This window comes from Crocodylus siamensis, chromosome 1, assembly GCF_052110815.1.
Source record: "Crocodylus siamensis isolate JL-2025a chromosome 1, ASM5211081v1, whole genome shotgun sequence".
NCBI classification, from domain to species: domain Eukaryota; kingdom Metazoa; phylum Chordata; order Crocodylia; family Crocodylidae; genus Crocodylus; species Crocodylus siamensis.
In genome coordinates, this window is record NC_143395.1 from 80,283,853 (window position 1) to 80,307,358 (window position 23,506).

The following is a 23,506-nucleotide window of genomic DNA, read 5'->3' on the forward strand; positions in this document are numbered from 1 at the left end:
TGTGGAATACCTTTGTGGCTCATTTACTGAATTATCACACCTTAAATTGACTTGTACCCATGGCCAGGTTACTATTTAAGGTACAATTAACCTGTTCATTGTTTCTTAAATATAATGTGTGTCAGGAGGCAGGGTGGCAAAATTATAACCTTCAAATACTGATGTGGCCTCATTTAAATTAGATACAGGTTGCAAATGAGATCTGATTTGAAAGGCTGTAGAGTACTGCTGTACACTACTGCTGTACACTATTGTAAGTGTAAAGGCAGAGAAACAGAGATATGGGGGATAGAGTAAGATAGTATCATGCTGTTCCATACTATTGCTATACAGAGAACACAGATCAGGGAGAAACAGTACCTTCTCCCTGAGAAAAAGAAGCCTCAATGAGCAGCTCATTGATGAAAGAGAGAAGGGAACTAAAATGTCACTGCTGATGAAATCAAAAGTAGCAAACCTGAAATAAAATCAAGATGTCCAGGTGCTTTATCAATGATGAAAGCACTACTGATGGTAACCAGGCACATGCAGAGAGGCAGGCATCGAGAAGATGTGATACCTGCGGGCAGTCCAGAAGGTAGGATGTGAGACTGTTGTTTCCAATGTGGAAGTAAGGAATACAACCTGTCAGGATGCTGTACAGCAAAGCTGTCAAATTAATTTGGCCCATGGGACTGGTCCACAGGCCAGATGAATCCTGTGGGGCTGGCCACACAGCCTGGATCGGGCCCACAGACTCTCCCCCAACCTGAGTATGCTTGTGGAACTTGCTCCTGCTGGTTCAGGACTGTACCTCATGTGGCACCTGCTCTGGCTGAAATGGGACATAAGCAGCAGGAGCTGCTGCTCTAGCTGGTCCAGGGCATATGTCATGTGCAGCACCAGTCCTTAGACTGACTGAAGCAGGGCAGCACTGCCATGTGCAGTACAGTGCTGAAACAAGCCCTGGATCCCCGGCATGCAGGGGAACCATGGAACTGCCCTTCTCCTGCATGCTGGTTCCAATACCTGCTCTGGATTGCCTGGGACTGTACAGCATGTGATGCCCACTCTGGGACTTGCACTGCACATGGTGCTCTGGCCTAATACTGGCTAGAGCAGGTACCACATGTGGCTTGAGTCCCACTCTGGCCAGAGTGGGCACTGCATGCTGTGTCATCTTTGACTGGCTGGAATAGGTGCCGTAAGCATTGGATCCAGCTCATGGGGGGTAGAGGAGAGGAGGGTGCTAGATTGGGAGCCAAATGGTGTAACTCCCATCAATGATGTAGCTCCCTATAGTTACAGCCTTATTCTGGTCCCAGACAATGCTACTGCCTCCCCTGAAAATTAAGCAACTTCCATGCCCACCCTATCCTGGTATATTCAAAGCAGAAGAATAGTGCTGGAAAGCCGATGATGCACAGCATGACTCCTCTTAGGCAGCAAGGTGTGGAGAACCTCTGTCTAGATCAGGTCACGGGTTCAGAACCGCAGCATTGTTTTAATAGTTGTGGCGATTACAAACTTGTCTGAAGGTGTCAGCTTATCATAGCACAGCCACAGGTAGCACACAAGCTGGACTCTCACATTGAACAGCAGCCCTGGCTTCCCCTATGTGGCTTCAAAACAGATGGCTCCCCTCCAGCTGTCGAACAACTCCTGGGCAATCAAGTCCTGCAGTAGGAGCAGGGCATATTGGCTGGTGTTCCCCAGAGATCTGTCTTCCACAGAGAGCCCCTAGTCCCGTTGGCTGGGGGTTGCAGGAGAGGATGCTGGCCAGCCCCCAGTGGGATGTCATGCCCCATTCCAGGGAGTCTCCCCTGGGGTGACAGAAATGAGAATCCCATGGGAGGGACCCTGGGATGCCAGGCAGTGGGGAAAGGTCCCCACTACACCTTGACTGGGAGCTAGAGGAGTGGGAGAGGGACCTAGGACAGAAGTGGCATGAGGGAGCCAGTGACCCATAGCCCAGGGAAGCAGAAAGGCCCCTGATGGGGCCTGCTTTGGTGGGCAGTGGTGGGTGAGGGGAACAGGACTGGAGTTTCTGGGGCCCAAGGCTAGGGCCATTCATGACACTGCCCTCCTCCCTAAGCTGATCCATGCCCCCTGGCAGTCACTCCATTACATAGGCCCCCCCACACAGGTCCAGGAGAGTCCCAGCAGCCAGCAGGAGTGCTCAGAGATGGAGGAGGGACAGGTTGTCTCTGGGACAGTGGTTGGCATTGGAGCCTGCCTGCCCCAGCTTGTCCACTTACCAGTGGGAAGTCCATAGGGGAAATTTTCCACTCCCTGTGACCCCTCTCCTGACCTGGGTCCTGTAGTGGGGGAGTGCCCAGCTGCAGTGGGGATGGGCAGCTCCCAGGCTTGGTTTTGCTGTGTGACATGGGCCCCAGGCATGAATGAGGGTTGTGGAGTTAGGGTCCCCACAGAGGGAAAATGGGTCCTGGGGGCAGGGGGCTGGGGGCAAGGGGCTGGAGGTCCTGTGAGGGAGGGTCAGGAGTCCACAGCCCCTGCTATGGTGATGTCTTCTGCCTCAGAGACTCTTCTCACCCTGCCCTGCACCTGTATCCTGCCTCTGCCTCACAGTCCTCTCAGGAGGACAGTGGGTTTGGGATCACCCGCCTGTCTAGCTCCTATGAAGAGAAGTCCCTGGTCTTCACTCCCAAGTCTGGGAATTAGCTTGCTAGGTCTACAGTCCCCTTCCCCATGCCTCCCCTCCAACAAGTTTCTGTGTTGAGTTCAGCCCTTGTGGTATCCCCCCTGACCCAAACCACCTCCTTGTTCCCCATCTTGACTGCTTCCTTCCCCCGCCCACACACTGCCTGGTTATTCTTCCCTGTTCACAAATCTCCTCCACCCCTGCCCCTGCTCCTTTCCCCATCTCCCTCTAAAGGTTGCTAGTTTGGGTCAATGGGAAGAGGGACTAAGTTGTGACATAGGGAGTGTTCAACAAGTTTTATTTATTGAAAACAAGAAAAGTTTGGCATTTGGGACATTGTAAGCATGTCTCTTTCTCACTCTACATTGTCCCACACCCCTGGGAATGGTCTCCAAGGAATGGTCTCCAGGTAGCCAGGCTTGTCAGCTGTGCTGCCTGGGATGCAGTCAGAGGAGCCCATGGGAGGAGATCCACTGCCCAGTGCCAGGGCATGGGCACTTAGGGACATGAAACCTTCTGGTTCTACAGGAGCTGTATGGATTCCCAATGGCCAGGGCTTCAAGGATCCAGACTCCCTGCTGCCCTACAGGGCCTTTGCTCCCCATGTCAGTAGGGGCTCTCTCTCTGCAAGCTCTGTGCCATGCCTGGTCTGTATGCTGTGCTGCCTCTGCCCAGGCTTCACAGAAGATGTCTTCCTGGTCTCAGAGATGTTGTGGAGGGTGCATGAAGATGAGCTGCAGCAGGTTTTCCTCCTCCACCACAAGGTGAGTGCTGAGAGCCCACCAGTGCACCATGAGGCAGCTAAAGGCACACTCAACAGTCATGTGGTGTCTGCTCAGGCAGTAGTTGAAGTGGCTGTTGATGGCAGAGGCCCAGAACAGGAACTTGATGATCTGGATGTGGTGCCACAGGACTCTGGCGTCCATGGCATCCTGGGTGGGCTTGTCCTCATTGACTACTTGGAAGTCAATGGCCCAGTCCAGGACAATTGGTGGGTGCAGGATATGATAGGTGGCTCTGCGTGGATGCCTAGCTGCTTTCTTAGGGTCAGAAAGCCATATCCCATGGTAACTAGCTGCCACATCATGTCCAGATAGCTCTGCATGATGTTCCTACCTCCTTCAAGAGTCACATAGGGTGATAAGCAGGACACGCCACAAATCATCAGTGCTGAAAGAGGAGATGCACAAAGACCATCATCTGACAAAGACCATTTGTGAAGCTTATGGACTTATGTTGGAAAGACAGGGATGGACTGCATGTTCTAATCTGTTGAGAGAGATGTTAAGATGACCTTGTGTGAAAGCTCTGTTGCACACCTAAGAGAATGAAAGGTTTATATTAACTATAGACCTGAACTATATGACGCAAGACTGTTTCTAAGAGTGTTATAAACTGATAGCCTGATTTCAATCTGACTTATTCTGACATAAATCTTGAGTAAATCTGTTGAAGTTAGTAGTGTTTCACTAAGGTAAGATGATGAAAGTGAGAGTAGAATATGGACTAGTACTCACTGAAACATTTTGGCATCTATTTAAGTATGCTTGTAGTTTTAGGAACACCGTTAGTTTACTAACAAATAATACTGAATCCTAAAAATATAAAACAAGAAGGGTGTTTTGCATAAATAGAGGTACAAGTAGCAGTTATATGTTTATCTATCTGTACATTTCTTTCTGACATTGAAGACATTTTAGAAATATTACACTACGTTTTGATTTCTAAATTCAGTGTTAGGAATTTACATGGTCTGCCAGACCTATTCTTTCTGGTGTGTTAAATAAAACATTTTCAAATAGGGCTTTTGAGAAAGAAAAAATTACCCAATTAAAATTAATTTACTTACCCTGAAATAGATCCACTGAGATGAGTGAAAGTGAAAGAATTAATTTTGCCACTGACCTTTGATGATCTGAAGAATATCAGACCTAGCTCTCATCTGAAGTTTCAAGATGCTGTTCTGTTAACACTAGTAAAATGTTATTGATTCTGTTATTTTCGTTTAGCACTCAATGTGCATAGTTTATTATTTGATATATAGAGATTTTTATTGCATAGATCTCATCCTGCTCACATTCTAGTAAAAGGAAGATTTGCCAGTTTGCCAGTTACCTTGCTTGGAACAGAGTTAGGTCAAGGAATGAAAATCTGAGGCGACATAAATATTAATGTAGATTACATTTTTTAAATTAGTGTAAATACAATTCACATGACAAGGAAGAGGAGGGATGTGCTTCTAAAAGGGAAAACAGAGTATGAAGAGAGAGAAAATAAACAACCTTCTTATAGGATGAGGAGGGGAACTGGAAAGAGGAAGGGAGGTTTCTGGAGGGATGTGTACCAAGCACTCAGGAAGTCAAACCAGAAGGCAGCTACCCCTCACACAACAGAGCATGCTGGAATTTTAGCATGTTTAACAAAGATTTTTTCCTACAACTCTGCCCACTTGTAGTATCCCTTATTTCTAATGAGACAGCTCCTTGGGAAAGCATGATTTCTCTCCTCTACTTATCCTTGTTTGTCTCCATTACTGTACCTCCTGCTCCTCTCTTGCTTCTGCCATAGTGTATGTCCTTTGAGGAAGATTGAACATCCTGCAGTGTTTTCTCAGCCCTGGGCATTTTGCTGTAGGTTGCTTTGATGGTTCAAAGATGACTTAAAAATGATCTGAGTGCTCATCTGAGGATTACCCTTACTTTAGGGTTTGAATAAAGAAAAATGGGCATGGCTCCCATCTCCATCTCCAGTAAGCCCCAGCAGCCAGCACAATGTACAAGATGGACATCGTTCTAAAATGTCATGTCAGACTGGATGGCCATCAAGTATCCTAAAGGCCAGAAAACTACAAAGTTCCCCCTTGATTGCTGAAGTGTGGTGGGTGCCAAACAGCTGACCCTGAAGTTCTGGTTCGCTCATGTCAGGGTGCTGGTAATCTCTTAGCTAGTGTCCCAACCCAGAATTTTTCTCAGAAGGACATGTCAGTCCTGGAATAAATAATTGTAGAAAGGAAACTGGCTGACCTAATACTGTTGCTATATCAGCCCTTGCTTGCAGTTCCATACAGCAGCACTTATCATGAAGTATATAAGCTACTTTGCCTTTTGGGTAGAACTGTGAGATTATTGGTCAAGCAAAAATAGGAGAAACCAATAGGAGCAGGAATTACATTTGCTGTTTTCAAAAATACAGTTAGCAAATTCCTTGGGGAAAAAAATCAGTTTCTCTGAAGATCCAAGGCAAGTCTATTTGGGTTACCCTAAGTATTTAAGTTACTCAAGTTACCCTACATAGCAGCTCCAGTACATGGGTGAGGCTTCCCTTCAGTCAAACTTCCTACTTTTCCCGCATCCTGTTCATTGTGGACTGATGCTTGGTGTCCCTAAGTTGCAGAGTAGAATGGAGAGTATTTTGGTATTTTCCATACTTCTGAGCATTATTGGCTGCCACACAGGGTCAGGAAGGAATTTTTCCCCCTCCTCTTCCTATAGGTTCTTTTCCACCTTCCTCAGAAGCACTGGATGTCAGCTGTAGAAAATGCTTGGGGTTTTCATAGATTTCATAGACATTAGGGCTGGAAGGGACCTCAGAAGATCATCAAGTCCAGCCCCCAGCCCAAAGGGCAGGAAGTCAGCTGTGGTCATAGGATCCCAGCAAAATAAGCATCCAATTTGCTCTTGAAAGTGTTCAATGTAGGTACTTGAACCACCTCCGATGGCAGACTGCTCCAGACCTTGGGGGCTCGGACAGTAAAGACATTCTTTCTTGTGTCCAGCCTGAAACGGTCTTGCAGGAGTTTGTGACCGTTCGACCTCATCATCCCTTGGGGTGCTCTGGTGAACAAACATTCCCCTAGATCCTGGTGGTCACCCCTCATAAACTTATAGGTGGCCGTCAGATCACCTGAGCCTGTGCTTTTCCAGGCTAAAGAGCCCCATGGCTCTCAGCCTGTTGTCGTAAGGTCTGTTTTCCTGACCTCTGATCATGCATGTGGCTCTTCTCTGGACTCTCTCAGAGTTTTGACTGGAGTGTACCAATGTTCCTGGCTAGAGTGCCTTGCTGGCTAGAGGGCCCTGCTCTTCCACTCAGGGTCAGACTGGTCAAGAAGAAATTTTACCCTATGGTCAGGTATGTACAGACTGGGGAAGCAGACCAAGGGTCTTAACACATCTTTACGTGTGCTCTAGGGGTGGTGGGGCAGTGATTTAATTAGAGTGACTCTTGGGTCTAATCCTCTGCCTGAAGCAGGATAATTCTATAGTGGGAGCACGGCCCTCTTCCTTGGATCTCTTGAGAATACTTTAACAACTATAGCAACAGGATACTGTTCCCTGTTGTCCCGCTGCTTTAGCTCTGGCAGGCTTAAGTGCTATACTTTATAGTTGTGTGACAGGGTTGCTTGTGCAGTTTTAGTAATAGGTTAGACAAGAATTTGTATAGGACTGGTTAGATAGGAGTCTTTAAAATGGGACTTCCATGACAGTTGCCATTTTTCCACACATTGTTTATCCAATTCCTTGCCATTTAATCATTTCTTCTGATATCATTCTATACTTTTTACTAAAAATATAGATTTTTTAATCTATGTTTGGACTTTATTTTTCTATTTGTATTCTCTATTGAGAAGTGTCAAGCTTCTCACCTTAGTCCTGTTCTCCTCCTTATCCTCTGGAGATTCCAGTCAACTCACAAGGGTTGAGATGCTACTTTTTATGCTGACAGCTCATAAATCCACTCTTCTACCCATCACATTTTGTTTTTTACTTCTAATACGTATCTCCTAGCCTTTCACTTTAAGATTCTATAAATACAGGGATATAAAACTCGCCCAGCTTCCCAGGCCAGATCTAGACCATGTGGGCATATTATAGCCCACATCTGGACCCACACTCACCAGTGGGATTAACAACAGTTGTGATGCAGCAGTTGTCATTTGCCCAGCTTCCCCAAATTCCCATCTTCTCCAGGAGCTCCATAAGCCATATGAAACATTTCCATGAGTTGGATCCAGATTGCGGACCCTATTGTCGACATCTCTGCCTGAATACATTCCTAATGCCTCCCTCCTATGAATGTATCTGTGAAGTTTTGTTTTGTTCACACTTTCCCCTGCACTTGGTAAAGTCTCCTGGGAACTGTTCAGAATTCTCTTTAACATAGTGAATACAGACAACCTGCTTTTGGAAGCCATTGATATGGTAGAAATTAAGACCCTTATTATGCTGTCAAAACTATTACTGAATTCCAACACGGCAAACAGATACTAGAAATAATATAAACAGATATTAGACTATCTATGCTTTGTTATAAAATAAGGTTAGAGTAAATATACTGAGTTTCAGTGAAAATGAGTATTATTATGAATATTATTACAATTGCACCTTAAGTCCGCAAGGAATGTAAGCATGAAGTTGGTTGGATTATTTCTCAAAATTAAGTATGTGTTTAAGAATGGAGCAAATGACAGTCTCTTATTCTTGAATTATTAAAGTTTCGATACTGGGACACTCTTTGTAAATGTGAAATTCCAACAGTACTATATCTGCTGTGCTGCATTTAAAGATATTCATAGGAAACCACCTACCTGTCCAAACTCATTACCGTCATAATAGCGCTGCATGCAAATTGGTTGCATGTATCCAATGATGTAATGATGGTACACAGAGGGCTGCCAAACACCCACTCTCCTCCACGAGCCCATTGATGAATAAGAAAGGGCATACCAATGATATGAACCAAATCTGCTATAGCCAGATTGCAGATATAGATATCTGGAATCGATTTCTTTTTAGTTCTGAAATAAATAACATAGTATCAGAAAGGTAGTTAGATGTGTTCATCTGAAGTTAGGCAGAAGGCAGGGTAGATTGGCACCTTATAGAGTAACTAATTCAAAGATACAAAAGCTTTTGTGAGTCTAAGCTCGCTTCATCAGATGCTGAGAGTTAGTATAAGTGGTTCCTGACATATCCAGCTTTGAGCATAGCATTGAATTAGATGACATTCTGCAGTCTCTTCCAGCCCTACTTTTTTATGATTCTATGACAGTGGCTCTTAAACTTTTTAGATTCAAGGAACGTCTCTATAACTTTTGTGAATTGAGCAATATTGTGTTTCAAAAATGAATTTATTATATTGTTTACCTCCTTACCGAAGGCCCAGGCAGTGGGGGTGGACAAAATGACCAGGCAGAGATGAGCCTGAGCTTATTTTGTACCATATGACACCCTTCAAAGGCACTTCATGACCCTAGAACCCTGGTTGAGAATTATTGTTCTATGATATTTTTGTATACAAAAAGTAGTGTTGGCTAAAAAGCAGGATTTCTTCATCACAGAAACATTTTGTGCATCTGAAATTTGGTTTCAGTCTGAATCAGAAATTTGAAACTCACAGGGTTCTCAGGATACACCTATCAAACACACAGCTTGCAGCCTCCCCAGATGTGGGGCATACCCCCTGGGAATGGAATCCAGGTACATTTCCATTAGAATATTCTCAACAAAACATTTTGGACTCAACAAAATGAACTTTTTAAACAAACTTTATTTGGCTGGAGAATTTCCAACTATCTCTAATAATACTGTTAAGTTATTCATATTCAAGACAGTGATCTTCCATTTCCATTTGAAAACTACATAATTTAAAGAGCTTTTAGGCCTATTTTACTCACAATACCTGTATGGTAAGTAATGGAAATTCTTGGGTGTAAAGTAAATTCAAGCAAGAGGAGTGGGAATCTGGTGTTAAAGGAGAGAATGTGACCAAGGGATAGGGTGATGCAATGCATAAATGGGCAGATTTTGGAGGGTACTCGGTCATTAAAAATGCAGATAGTGGCCCAGTGGGATTTTCAAAACTGCCTAAGGTTAAATGAGTTCCAGTGAATGAGACACAGGTCCTCTAGGTGATCAATACTTAAAAAATATACAATGTATACACACATGTAGTGGATTAAGACTGTATAGGAAACCATAATTCTGGTGTTTCCTTACTTTTGATGGCTTGATGCTACAACCTTAACTTACAACTAGAAGCATGTGAAGCAGATTCAGATTTGGACTGATTTGGGGGACAGTGATTCGATTCACTGATTGGATCACTGTCTGGGTTCGATTCAACCACATCTGAATCTGAAGATTCAATGCTGATTCCGAGAATCAGTGATTCGGCCATAGACACAGCTTTATATTGGGCCAAATCTTGATATTGGGCAACCTGAACAACCTTAACCTTAACTCTTTTATAATAGCTTTTATTTATAATATATCTATAAACAGTAGAGACTAGTGGGAGAGTCTTCAGTAGAGCCATCTGATCTCCATCAGATGTGGTGCTCTAAAAAAATTGTCAGTAAAGTCTTCAGTTTGAGCTCGGAGGAATAGTTTCATAGTTTCATAGTTTCTAGGGTCGGAAGGGACCTGAGCAGATCATCTAGTTGACCCCCTGCCATGGCAGGAAAGATTACTGGGGTCAAATGACCCCAGCAAGATGTTCATCTAACCTCCTCTTAAAGACCCCCAGGGTAGGGGCCAGCACCACTTCTCTTGGAAGTTGGTCCCAGACCCTAGCCGCCCTGACAGTGAAGTAGCGCCTCCTGATATCTAGCCTAAATCTACCCTCTACCAGCTTGTGACCATTATTCCTGGTCACTCCTGGCAGTGCCTGGGCGAACAGGGACTTCCCCAGTGCCTGCTGATCCCCCCTTACTAGATACCCCCTCAGCCATCTCTTGTGGAGGCTGAACAGGTTCAGGTCCCGTAGCCTGTCCTTATAAGGCCTGCCCTGCTGGCCCCTGGTAATACGACTGGCCCACCTCTGGACCCTCTCCATGTTGTTCACATCCCTCTTGAAGTGCAGTGCTCAGAACTGGACGCAGTACTCCAGCTGTAGCCTGACCAGTGCCTCATAGAGGGGGAGGATCACCTCCTTGGACCTGCTCGAGATGCATCTGTGGATGCATGACAAGGTACGGTTGGCCTTCCTGACTGCTTCCCCACACTGCGGACCCATGTTCATCTTGGAGTCAATGATGACTCCAAGATCCTTTTCCACCTCTGTACTGACAAGAAGGGAGTTCCCCAGCCTGTAGGTATGGTGCCGGTTGTTCCTCCCCAGGTGCATCACTTTGCACTTGTCAGTGTTGAATCCCATCCTATTCTCATCCGCCCACCCCTGTAACCTGTCTAGGTCCAATTGTAGCCTATTCCTTCCTTCTAGCATGCCCACATTGCCCCACATCTTAGTGTCATCAGCAAATTTGAACAGGGTGCTTTTTACCCCCTCGTCCAAGTCACTGATGAAGATGTTGAACAGTGCGGGCCTGAGGACAGAGCCCTGCAGAACCCCACTGCCCACATCCCTCCAGGCTGAAAATGACCCATCCACCACCACTCTCTGGGTGTGGCCCTCCAGCCAGTTGGCAACCCAATTGACTGTGTGGGTGTTGTCACCACAGTCCCCCAGTTTCTTAATGAGAACAGGGTGATAGACAGTGTCGAAGGCCTTCCAAAAGTCCAGGAAGACTATGTCTACTGCTACCCCTGCATCTAATGATTTGGTTATTTCATCATAGAAGGCCACCAGGTTGGTCTGACAGGACCTGCCACTGATGAACCCATGTTGGATGCTCCTAAGCATGAAATCCCCTGCTGGCCCCTCATGGATGTGTGCCAGCATAATTTTCTCAAACAGCTTGCCTAGGATTGAAGTAAGACTAATTGGCCTATAGTTTCCCAGGTCCTCCTTCTTCCCCTTTTTGAAGATGGGAACCACATTGGCCCTCTTCCAGTCCCCTGGCACCACACCAGAGCACCATGAGTGCTCATAAAGCCATGCCAGGGGTCCTGCAATGACCTCAGCCAATTTCTTTAGTACTCTAGGGTGGAGATCATCTGGACCGGCTGACTTGAATACGTCCAGTCCCTCCAGAAGCTCCCTAACTAGAAGCTCCCTCACAAACCTTGGCCTAGGTGTGGCTCCCCTGGGGTCTGAGAGGGCCCCAGTGGGGGGGTGGCTGTTCTGGTCCCTGCTTAGGAAGATGGAGGCAAAGAAATCATTAAATATGTTGGCTTTATCATCTGGTGTGATGACCAAATTTCCTAATGTGTCTTGCAGGGGCCTCACATCACCCAGAACCTTCTTATTACCCCCTATGTATTTAAAGAAGGACTTCTTATTGTCCTTAATCTGGGAACCTAGTCCCAGTTCCATCTCTGCCTTGGCCTTCCTGACTGCCCCCCTACATCCCCGAGCAACTGCAGTATAGTATCCCTAGTGATGTCCCCTCTTTTCCACTGGGTGTACGCCTCCCTTTTAGCTAGGAATATGTGCAAATGAGCTGTATTTCATAGTTTCATAGTTTAATAGTTAGTAGGGTCAGAAGGGACCTGAGCAGATCATTAAATCTGACCCCCTGCCATGGCAGAAAAGAGTACTGGGGTCAAACGACCCCAGCAAGGTGATTGTCACACCTTGTCTTAAAGACCCCCAGGATAGGAGCCAGCACCACTTCTCTTGGAAGTTGGTTCCAGATCCTAGCTTCCCTGGCAGTGAAGTAGCACCTCCTGATGTCTAATCTGAATTTACCCTCTGCCAGCTTGTGACCGTTATTTCTAGTCACTCCTGGTAGTGCTCGGGGGAACAGGGACTCCCCAAATGCCTGCTGGTCCCCACTGAGTCATTTGTAACAGGCCACTAGATCCCCCCCTCAGCCATCTCTTGTGGAGGCTGAAAAGGTTTAGGTCCTGTAGCCTCTCCTCATAAGGCCTTTCCTGCTGCCCCCAATCATGCGACTGGCCCTTCTCTGGACCCTCTCCATGTTGTCCACATCCCTCTTGAAGTGCGGTGCCCAGAACTGGATGCAGTACTCCAGCTGAGGCCTGACCAGTGCCACATAGAGGGGGAGGATCACCTCCTTGGACCTGCTCAAGATGCACCTGTGGATGCATGACAAGGTACAGTTGGCCTTCCTGACTGCCTCCCCACACTGCCAGCGCATGTTCATCTTAGCATCAATGATGATTCCAAGATCCTTTTCTGCCTCTGCACTGACGAGAAGGGAGTTCCCCCAGCCTGTAGGTATGGTGCTGGTTCTTCCTACTCAGGTGTATCACCTTGCACTTGTCAGTGTTGAATCCCATCCTCTTCTTGTCCACCCACCCCTGTAACCTGTCTAGGTCCAATTGTAGCCTATTCCTTCCTTCTAATGTGCCCACATCATCCTCCATCTTAGTGTCATCATGAAATTTGAACAGGGTGCTTTTTACCCCCTCATCCAAGTCACTGATGAAGATGTTGAACAGTGCGGGCCCGAGGACCGAGCCCTGCAGAATCCCACTGCCCACATCCCTCCAGGCTGAAAATGACCCATCCACTACCACTCTGTGGGTGCGGCCCTTCAGCCAGTTGGTGACCCATTTGACTGTGTAGGTGTTGACACCACAGTCCCCCAGTTTTCTAATGAGAACAGGGTGATAGACAATGTCGAAGGCCTTCCAAAAGTCCAGGAAGACTATGTCCACTGCTACCCCTGCATTTAAGGATTTTGTGACCTGGTCATATAAGACCACCAGGTTGGTATGACAGGACCTGCCTCTAATGAATCCATGTTGGTTGCCCCTAAGTATAATCTCCCCCACTGGCCCTTTGTGGACATGTGCCAGAATAATTCTCGCAAAAAGCTTACCCCGGATGGAGGTAAGACTAACTGGCCTATAGTTTCCCGGGTCCTCCTTCCTCCCCTTCTTGAAGATGGAAACCACATTGACCCTCTTCCAGTCCTCTGGCACCACACCAGAGCACCATGAGTGCTCATAAAGCCATGCCAGGGGTCCTGCAATGACCTCAACTAATTGCCTCTGCACTCTGGGGTTGAGATCATCTGGATCAGCTGATTTAAATACATCCAGTCCCTCCAGAAGTTCCCTGACTAGATCCTCCCTGACCCTTGGCCTAGGTGCGCCTCCCCTGGGGCCTGAGGGGGGCTCAATGGGGGGACTGATCTGGTCCCTGCTCAGGAAAATGGAGGCAACGAAGTCGTTAAGTAGGTTAGCTTTGTCATCTGGTGTGACAACCAAATTTCCTCGTGTGTCTTGCAGGGGCCCCACATTACCTGGTACCTTCTTTTTGCCCCCCTATGTATTTAAAACAGGACTTCTTGTTTTCCTTGATCTGGGAATCTAGTCCCAGTTTCATTTCCACCTTGGCCTTTCTGACCATCCCCCTGCATCCCCGAGCAACCACAGTATAATCCTCCCTGGTAATGGCCCCTCCCTTCCATTGGCCCCTCTCTTTTAGCTCGAAGACATTCCCGGATGCTTTTGGTGAGCCATGGGGGCTTTTGCGCCCTCCTGCTCCCTTTGATCCATGTTGGGATTACCTCCCTTTGGGCTTGGAGGATCATCTTCTTAAGGAGCAACCACTCTTCTTGTACACGTGGCTCCCCTCCCCTCCCGGACCTCAGTGCCTCCCCGACTATTCTTCTTAGCTCATTGAAGTCCACCCTCCTGAAATCTAGGGCTGCTGCCTTGCTGCAGGCCTTTACCACCTTGTGCTGGATGGTGAATTCCAGTAGGCGATGATCGCTGTCAGCCAGGTGGTCGAGCGCCCGCAGCTCCCGCACTAGGTCATCACCTGTGGCCAGCATCAGGTCCACCAAGGCATCTCCCCTGGTGGGGCTGTGCACCTCCTGGGTTAGATGGAGGTCCTGCATTTGGGCTATGAACCTACATGAGTGGTCAGACTTGGCTGACTGGTCTTCCCAGCAGATGTCTGGAAAGTTCCGGTCACCCATGATGACCACGTCCTTTGACCTAACTACCTCCGTGAGCTGACTTAAGAATTCCTGGTTTAGCTCTTCCCCTTGGCTGGGTGGTCTGTAGTAGTTAAGTCTCTTTCCCCTCAACTGCCTTGTATTCTAACCCAGAGCACTTCTGTGTGCCCCTCCTTTACTCTGTGCTACCTGATGAGGATGTGTATTTCTCCTTAATGTAGAGCACCACACCCCCGCCTTTTCTCTGTGTTCGGTCCCTCCTGTACAGCCTATAGATCTTGATATTCACCGCCTAGTCATGCATTGGGTCCCACCATGTTTCAGTGGGACTTTTGTCACTGGCTGTATTTCTGGACAGATTGGTGCATAAAAACATAAGTAACAAAGCACAGAGTCAGAAATATGATGAAAAGGAATACATTTATGAGATATATGTTAATTTCAAAAACCTCCTTGGGGTTTTATTACATTGCATTGCCTCATCACCTGTTAACTTCCAATTTACTAAAGAACAAAAGTATGCTTAACTTAAAGCATGTGCACAGACCCTTGACTACAGTGAACACAAATCATCACATTGAGTTACTCATCTGCTTAAAAGTAAGCATGTGCTGAAATGCTTTATAGAATTCGATCCATACTTCAATACACATTTCATGTGCTAGCAAAGAATGCAATTATATACATGATCTAAAGGATTTCTGAAAGCAGTAGGTGCGTGTATGCCTATAATATTCCTTTTAAATTTATTCTCCAGCAGTTGGAATAAACTTCTTTGTAAATGTTGCTCCAATATACAAAAGGTAACAGAGCAGATCTACAGTCAGGAAAATTCCAATCAGCTCACATAATGGTACAATTCAGCAAACCGCCTTTGCCACTGACATTTTGCAAATAATCAGTTCCACTCAGACAGCATCTCATATTTCATATTATTTGCACTAATGCAACAATATCCTAAGAGCTACCAGTTGAGAATGTTGTAGTTGTTGTATAACTCTTCAGTTTTGTTACATTACAGTTACATGGCTATATTTGAAATTACTTATTTCATATACTGTATTGCTTCACATTATTGTAACACCAATTTATTTATTTACAGTTTACCAATATTTGTATTAATACTGTGTTGTCTATAACCTGCCAACCTCCATTATTTCTCAACTCTACCAAGAAAGCAACAACTAGCAGCCTTAATTGCAAATGCTCATACATTCTTTTAGTTTATTTAATAATTTTTCACTAATTACTAAGATATCACCTCGGCCATCCATATTTGGCAGGTGGGCGGGGGGGAGGGGGAGAGGAATAAGTTATATTCAAAGCATGAGAATATTTATGGAAAGTTGCTATTCCATACAAGTGTTTCAAAGAATATGAAAATAATCACTACTTCAGTCCTAAATATTAAATGTCTAATTTCTGTGGCTGGTCCCACACACTAACTAATTCTCTTCCTACAAGTCAAACTGACTAGGAAGGAATTGGAAAAACTGATCCCAATTTGTTAATAATAATGTGCTAAGCAGAGCTGATTGCGATCATTCAGACACTGCCTAGATTCTAGTAACAATTTTGAGGAGCATGACAAGTGCATTTATGTGCTGTTACAAATCATCATTCCTCCTCTCCAGGCTTCAGACCCTACATTAACTGGGACTTTGAGAGCTCAGCAAATGTTCAGAATATCAAAAAATTCCCTCATAATCCATGTAGGAAGAGGATATTTAGGTCAAAGATCATGTATTTTGTACCATCACACACCCATGCATAATAGACAATAATATTTTTTCAGGGATACAATTTGATGGCTTTATAGATGCCCAGCTTCTGGCCATTCCTGGTAATACCCATTGAGTTCCCTTAAGTGTTTCTCAGTGTTGTTCTTCCACAAACATCAACACAGTAGAAATAGCCTTCCAAGAGATGATTAGTTGGCCTGTCTTCCAGGATCCTTACTATACATGTGGTCTACTAAAGTCCTTGGAATTTTACATTTAATACACTTGGGTTCTCATGCAATAATCCTCTTTACACTTGTCTATACTTTATTCTCCTAAACCACACTCAATAATTAATTTTGTAAAGATGCTTGGGTGTCCTTCATCCTTCTTAATAACTAACTAGGACTTACAACATATATAAGTTCTGAAGAAATGAGTAACAGCCCCACCCCTACTTTGTATTCATGCCTTAATTTGTTCTCTCATCAAATTGTTATGAGTCTGTAATGTTTTAAAGCAAGGGTGTCTTCTAGACTGTAGGGATACTCAGGGGCTAGATCTGGATATGGCATCAGAGGCAGGACAAGCCACGGTGGCTCAGGGGTTAATGCTGTGGGTGCTCATCCACACATTCCCAGCAGGCCCCCAATCTCCCTGCCCCCAAATTCCTGGCCCTTCTAGGAGCCCTGAGGGCCTGATGACAAGCCTCTACAAGCCAGATCCAGCCCTTGGGATTTGACACCCCGGGCACTTATATAACTTATATTTTTTATGCAATTAGGCCTGAAAGCCCTCTATAATCATGTCATGACATACATGCATGGCTGCAGAGCACTTTTAAAGCAGCCTATCATGAAAAATGAACCCTCCTCAAATGAAGTATTAGATGAAGATGCCCTGCTTTAGAGCACCTTAGGGAACTTGTGTTCCCTAAGTTTAATTTTTCATGCACTGAGGGCTGGGCTGATGCAGCCCACCATGCCCCCAGGACTGTCAGTGGGGGGGAGGGGGAAGGAGGAAGCTAGTAGAACTCAGCTTCCAGCTGGGCTTTGCTTAGCCTCAGCTGAAGGGGAGGAGTTGAGTCAGAGGCCTCCCACCTCATGGTCCCCCTGGTACCCTGGCTGTCTCCAATCCATGCCCCCTTCAGCTTAGGCTGGGGAAATCCCAGCCAGCAGCTTGCTGCTGCTCACTTTGTGCTCCCCTTTCCTTCCCTGCTGACAGTCTCAGATCTGATGGGTGGAGGTGGGGCTGGGGAGAGTGGCAGTGCATCAGTCTCCTTGGAAGCCTGCTGGCCAGAAAGGCCAGCGCAGGCAGGTTCAATCCCACCCAAACCAACAGGCAAACATCTGTTTGGTCCGAGGGGTGAGGGCAGGATGATAACTCATGGCACTTTTTGTAAAGCACCGTATGTTAGAGAATGGGCCTGAATGTCTGTGTCCCCTTGCTCTGAAATATTTAAACTGCCTAACTTGTTGGTATGTCTGTTCATTGATAGCTGGATAATTTTGCCCAAGACGTTCTTGTTCAGACAACTCGCTACCAGGAGTGACTTTAACTCATAGGCCAATTAGAAAACCTTTACCCATATGCATTACATATTATATTGATGCAATGCATGAAAAATATTGTGATTATAACATTATCATTTTTTCTATTTTTGAAAATAATCATAAATAAAGGCAAGAGAAACAGACATCCCATACTAGCTCTCTCTTGATGCAGAGGAATTGCCCATCTCTTCCATCTCATTGAAAAGCAAAGAGCCGGCAATTCAGCTCAGACAGCCTACATGCCAATTATATAATTCCACCCTTTTTCTTCATCATAAAAACATAGGACTGTAAGGGATGCTTGGAACGTCAACTGTAGACCTTGCTGTTGCAGGCCTCTACTTCATGCAATAGTTTTTATAGATTGATCAAGCTCCATCAGCATCTCACCATTGCTGTCACTTTTTTGCCATCACACCTTCATTGTTCAGATGGTTCTTTTTATTTCCACCCTAAATAAACATTTAGTTTATACCTATTTTGTTTTTTTTATCCTATTTACCTCCTTTCCTCTATCCTGTCCCTCAGAATTTATTGTAAAGCTTTGCATACCCTTGAAGTTAGGCTAGCAGGCCAGATTTCTTTTATCCCTTTTTTAAAGATATCGATTACCTTTGTTACTTTCCATTCACATTGCAGCAGAGCCCCCAATAGATTTATTAAAAACTCTTTGTTTTTATACCTGTGATTTTATGTGCCAATTCTTTCAGAATCCTAGGACACAGATTGGCCAGTTGCCCTGTTGAGCTCTTTGAACTTCCCACCTGTGCTCAGAAAGTTCTTTATCTCTTTTTCTTTTTTTTTTAACTGTGGTACAATAAATCTCAACTCTCCATTATTTTGGGATGAAAGTTACCCAGTGCATTTCTGGATGCTTTCAATGTGGAAGCACAGCTACTGTCTCTAAGGGAAGTCCTGCTCAATCAACTACCCTTACAGGTTCTGTAATATTAATCTGCAGTATGAAATCCAGGATTCTTTCTAGGTCACACATGTCCATGTGAACAACCCTTGAAATAGTACCTAAGCAGGGACAGAATTTAGCTTGCTCTCTCTTTGAAGAATAGACTTTCATGTTAACCAAAAAAAAAGTAAAACTCTATTGAATAAAGAAAGCACATATGACCCTGGGCACATAATTTTTGCTGATCTCAGTCAATGCCAAAAATTACCACATTCAGTTTTCAAATGCACTGTTTTCAGACCCTGCATGTAAACATTCATTGTCATGAATCGTAATATTTAATTTTTTTAGTGTGAACCTTGGTTTTTTTTTCTTCTTAAAACTAGTCTTTCCTTATTCCTATTTGTCTTTATGATTTTTTACTTCATGCCAAGGGCATGACAAAGGCTGTTCATGGGAGGGAGATAATTTTGTTCCTTTTCATTTCTTTTCCTAAGATTGCATAACTAATTTTAGCTGCTCAAAGAAATGTATTGCCCTGTATGTCCATTCATTCATTTAAAAAGTCTTATTCACTTCATATCCACACTAGACAAATTCTATTTCCATAATTATTCTTCTTAGTAGAACTGTAAGCTGCTTTTGGTGTCAGCTTTTGTGCAATATTCACTGGATTATAAGCAATTAAGGGATTTTTTTCAAAGGCACAAAGATCAGTTAGGTGCCTAATCCCCATTGTGCCTTCTACCCATCCATTGTACCTATTTATTAAATCTTGCTCATGGTGAAGTGTATTAGCCATAAGCCATAACATTTATGATCAATTCACACTACCATTGCACAGTTAAAAATCAGCTTCTAGGGAATATGTCTGTTAACCCAAGTGCTTGTGGTAAAACCAGATAGTTTGAGACCTCCAACAAAAAAAACCTGCTGATAAAAATCAGAAAACTAGAAAATGTTTTTTGATGCACAGAAGTCAATTCTGTGGTTCAGTAAGGCAGCTATGCAATGTTAGTAGCTAGAACACAGAAAAGTTGTCCTAAACTGGCAGCTGTCTAGGTCAGGGGTGTCAAACTGATAGCCCACAGAGCTGTGTTGTCTGGTCCATGGGGCTCGTAGAGGGGTTAAGAATTTAAGGCTAGGGCAAGCAGGGTGGACACAATGGTGAAGAGCAAGTGGCAGCTGTTACTACTGCTCACCACACCATGGCTGCTACTGCTCATCCTGCTGCAGCGGCAGCATCTAGATCCAATCCATGAAGAGCCTGATGGTCCAGATACAACTTTGTGAGGTGGGGTGGGTTTAAAACCTTCGATCTAGGCTGCTTAGCTAGCCTGTACTGGCCTGTGAGCATCCCCAAGTGCTGCCTAAGCTCTTGTCTCCACATTAGGGTCATACTGAAGAAAAAATGGGAATCCTAGGAGACCTTTGTAAATCAACATTGTCTAGATATTGGCATGATATAAAACATAATCTTAGACCAATGGACAATATTCAAGAGACAAAAGCATAATGTTTCAACTGATTATTTTTAAATATTTAAAAATATTATTTCATTAAAACAAATCTCAAAATAAGGCTTTTGGTTCCCTGAGTCTATTTCTGTTCAAGAAAACATGTTCCACATGCAAATGGAATTTGCAGTTATGCTTTTCGCTTAAACATTACAGGGCACATCTACACATGCAAATGCTCCAGGGTGGGTTTACACTACAGTAAATTTACTCTAGCGTAAACCCATCCCAGGCAGGCATCTACATCTATGGGAAAATGGAAGCAGATTTGCTGCTCATGGCAGCAGTCTGCTCCCACCCCTGCATCAGCCCCTGCACTAGCCCAACCTGACAGGGAGCCCTGGGACCAGAGACAGCTGTCTCCTGGCAGGGGCTGGGACACTGCCCCAGCAGTAGGGAGCTCCCAGCCCTCTCTACACAATTGTGATCACAATTGTGAAGCAGGGACTGGTAGCTCCCTGCCCAGGCTCTGATGGCGGAGCCCACCCTGGCATCAGACAGCTTCTGGGGGCAGGGAGCAATCTCCTGCCCCCTGCTGCCTGGCTGACCAGGAGCACATTTGCTCCCAGTCTGCCATCTACATGTGCTCTATTGTGCAGTAAGTAATCAGTAGTAAATTTGCTACTTGTATTTCCAGGTAGCAAATTTACTTGTGATTATAGGCAATTACTCTGTAGTAAGCATCTGAATGTGTAGTTGGTGATGCTTACTGTGCAGTAATGTGCTTTAATCTTGAGTAAAGTGTCTTGTGTAGACACATCAACAAAGTAGTGAGCTCTTGCCCAGATTTTCTGCTGGGTGAGGAGACTGGTTGCTGATCCAAATTGCATTGTTTTTAAACAGAGTGGAACTGGTAGAAATATTGACTAAAAGAGTAGATCAATGGTTCCCAAACTGTGGGTTGCAACCCCAAATGGGTCACAACATCAGCAGATGGAGTCATGGGGGTGAGGGGCTAGGGTTGGGAGTGAGGGGCCATGCTGAGGATATGGAGGCATAAATGGAGTCATGCTGCAGAAAAGTCTGAGAAGCACTGCAGGAGATAAAGCTTAAGGCCATATATAAATTGCATCAAAACCAATGGACTTTTGTTATTTACTTCAGTGGGAGCAAGACAGAGTTTTAATAAAGCCCCCCAACCCTTCAGGAAATGGTCTTTGACATGTGCCTCTGAACTGAATAAACATAGGGGGAAGTGAATCAGGCACTTACATTGTTTCCTAAGAAGGGATGGACCAAAGCATATATTGACATTCTTTTTTTCTGAAATTTTGAAAAATAAATACAGATTCATTTTGTGTAAGTAGCGCCTTGACTTTGGCATGCATTCACTTAACTTTTGATCACCTGCCCCAGGGCAGTGATTCAAAATGGCCTAGAGAGGCACCTGAGATACTCAGGAAGGCAATGGAGAGATTTTGGAGACATATATTGACATTCTTTTTTCTGAAATTTGCTTTGACAGAAGTAAATCTTAAAATGACTTAGGAAACATTCATGTACCAAATAAATCATGAAGTAAACATGAATACAATAAATAATGAAATAAATAAATAGATAATAATTAAATAAATGTATTCTATTTTATGTACCATCCCAGTGCAGTTCCCTTCTGAGTGGAAGCTGTGAACACACCATAGGTTGGAAGCCCAGGGGCTGGGAGAATCAGCAGTGGCACAAATGTAGCTCCTGCCCAGAACAGAGCTGCATCTGGGCCAGGGAGCTAGAAGCTGCTTCCACACTGTTGCCACTTCTCTTCCACCCCAGTGCTCTCCCACCATCTCTGGTCCCAGTGAAGCTTAGGTTGGCCATCGTAGAGGACAATGTGTTTGCCCTCTGTCCTCTGTTGATACAAAACCTGATGCCTTTATGCCCTCTATTTTTTCTTCAAGAGAAAAAATAGAGGGCATAAAGGCATCAGGTTTTGTATCAATTAGCTTTAGGGTGGAACCTCCCCTCTGGCTGGAAGCTGAACTCACAGCACAGTTTGGGAGGGAGAAAGGGGAGGGGGACAGGGAAAAGTGGCAGTGGTATGGGCACAACTTTTAGCTGCTTGATCCTAGCACAGCTCCTTTGTGCTCAGCCCCAGTGTGGGCATGAGCACAGGCAAAGGCCTGCAGCTCTTAGGGCCAGATCTAGTGGCTCTCAGTGGATCCAGATCTAACCCACTAAGTGTATGTTCCTGAACCCCGCCTTAAATTATTTATATATTTTTGCAATAGTTAGCCACTGTTGCATAATGTATGCTATATTCCATACCTTATTATAGTGATCACAATGAGGATATTTCCAATTAAACCAGTAGAACAGATAATCCCAATTAGAGAAGGAAGGATAATTGTTTCTGCTGCACTGATCATCTGATAGTAATGACCTCCACTCCAAGATTTGTTAAACAAGTCAGGTGTATTATTCCAACAGGCCGCCTGAATTTCATTCATTCTTCAGAGACTTTAGGTCTTTAAGTCTGCAACAGCAACAGAGAATAAATTATTCATTGAATCTTAAAATTTGAATATGATTAGTCAAGCACATTATCTTGGCATACATTATTTTTAATAATAATCTGAATCTTCCAAATGTAATCTTCTAACTGATTGTGTATTTTCCTTAATGGACCCATAAGAGTTGGATCATATTATTTTGAAAAATAAATAGAGATTCATTTTGTGTAAGTAGCGCCTTGAGTTTGGCATGCCTTCACTTAACTTTTGATCACCTGCCCTAGGGCAGTGATTCAAAATGGCCTAGAGAGGCACCTGAGATACTCAGGAAGGCAATGGAAAGATTTTAAAGACATGCATGGCTGGAAACAGATGCTGTCTTTGTGCTTTGTGCAAATTTTTATGGCAGCACATATGCCTAGCAAATAGATATCTATGCCTTTTGTCACAGCACAGAAGCCCAAAATTGTGGCTGCAACAAAAGGTAGCATACATTTGTTCTGTTTTATTGTGGCAGATGTCTGTTTGCTTTATGGAAGAATAGTGGGAGTTCTGAGCTACTCCCACTTTCAAACCACCACAGGCAGGTGTGGGGCTTTGGGGGCCTGATTCTGCATGCCCCAAGAATTCCCATTTCATCAATAAAATTATTGAATAGTACTAACCCAAGACATATTCCCATGCTTGGGGAACACAGGATTGGACCCTGGAAGCCAGGGTAGTGCCTCTCTGGGTTCTCTGTTTGCAGATGTGTGCTTCTGAAATCCACCAGAAGGAGATTTCCCAGGTGTAAGTATTGCCCAGATATACCCCAGCTTGGGGCACACTTCTGCATATGGGGGAGCCTGTTTGCAATACACATGCCTAGGGAATCCCCTACCAGGTAATCTCTGGGAGTGGCAGAGGCCCAGCCCTGCAGGCAACTTATGCATTATCCATGAAGCAGATCAGCT

General features: G+C 44.8%; 1 protein-coding gene across 1 annotated transcript in view; it reads right to left on the reverse strand.

Moving 5' to 3' along the window:
- Positions 1–23,506, reverse strand: part of MCHR2 (melanin concentrating hormone receptor 2) — a 61,557-nt gene that overhangs the window by 16,385 nt on the left and 21,666 nt on the right. Inside the window, exons 2-3 of the mRNA XM_090031412.1 lie at positions 22,369–22,576; positions 8,226–8,435 (exon numbers count right to left, since the gene is read on the reverse strand). Coding sequence (XP_089887538.1) covers positions 8,226–8,435; positions 22,369–22,550 — 392 coding nt within the window. The 5' untranslated portion in view covers positions 22,551–22,576. The remainder of the gene's footprint in view (positions 1–8,225; positions 8,436–22,368; positions 22,577–23,506) is intronic.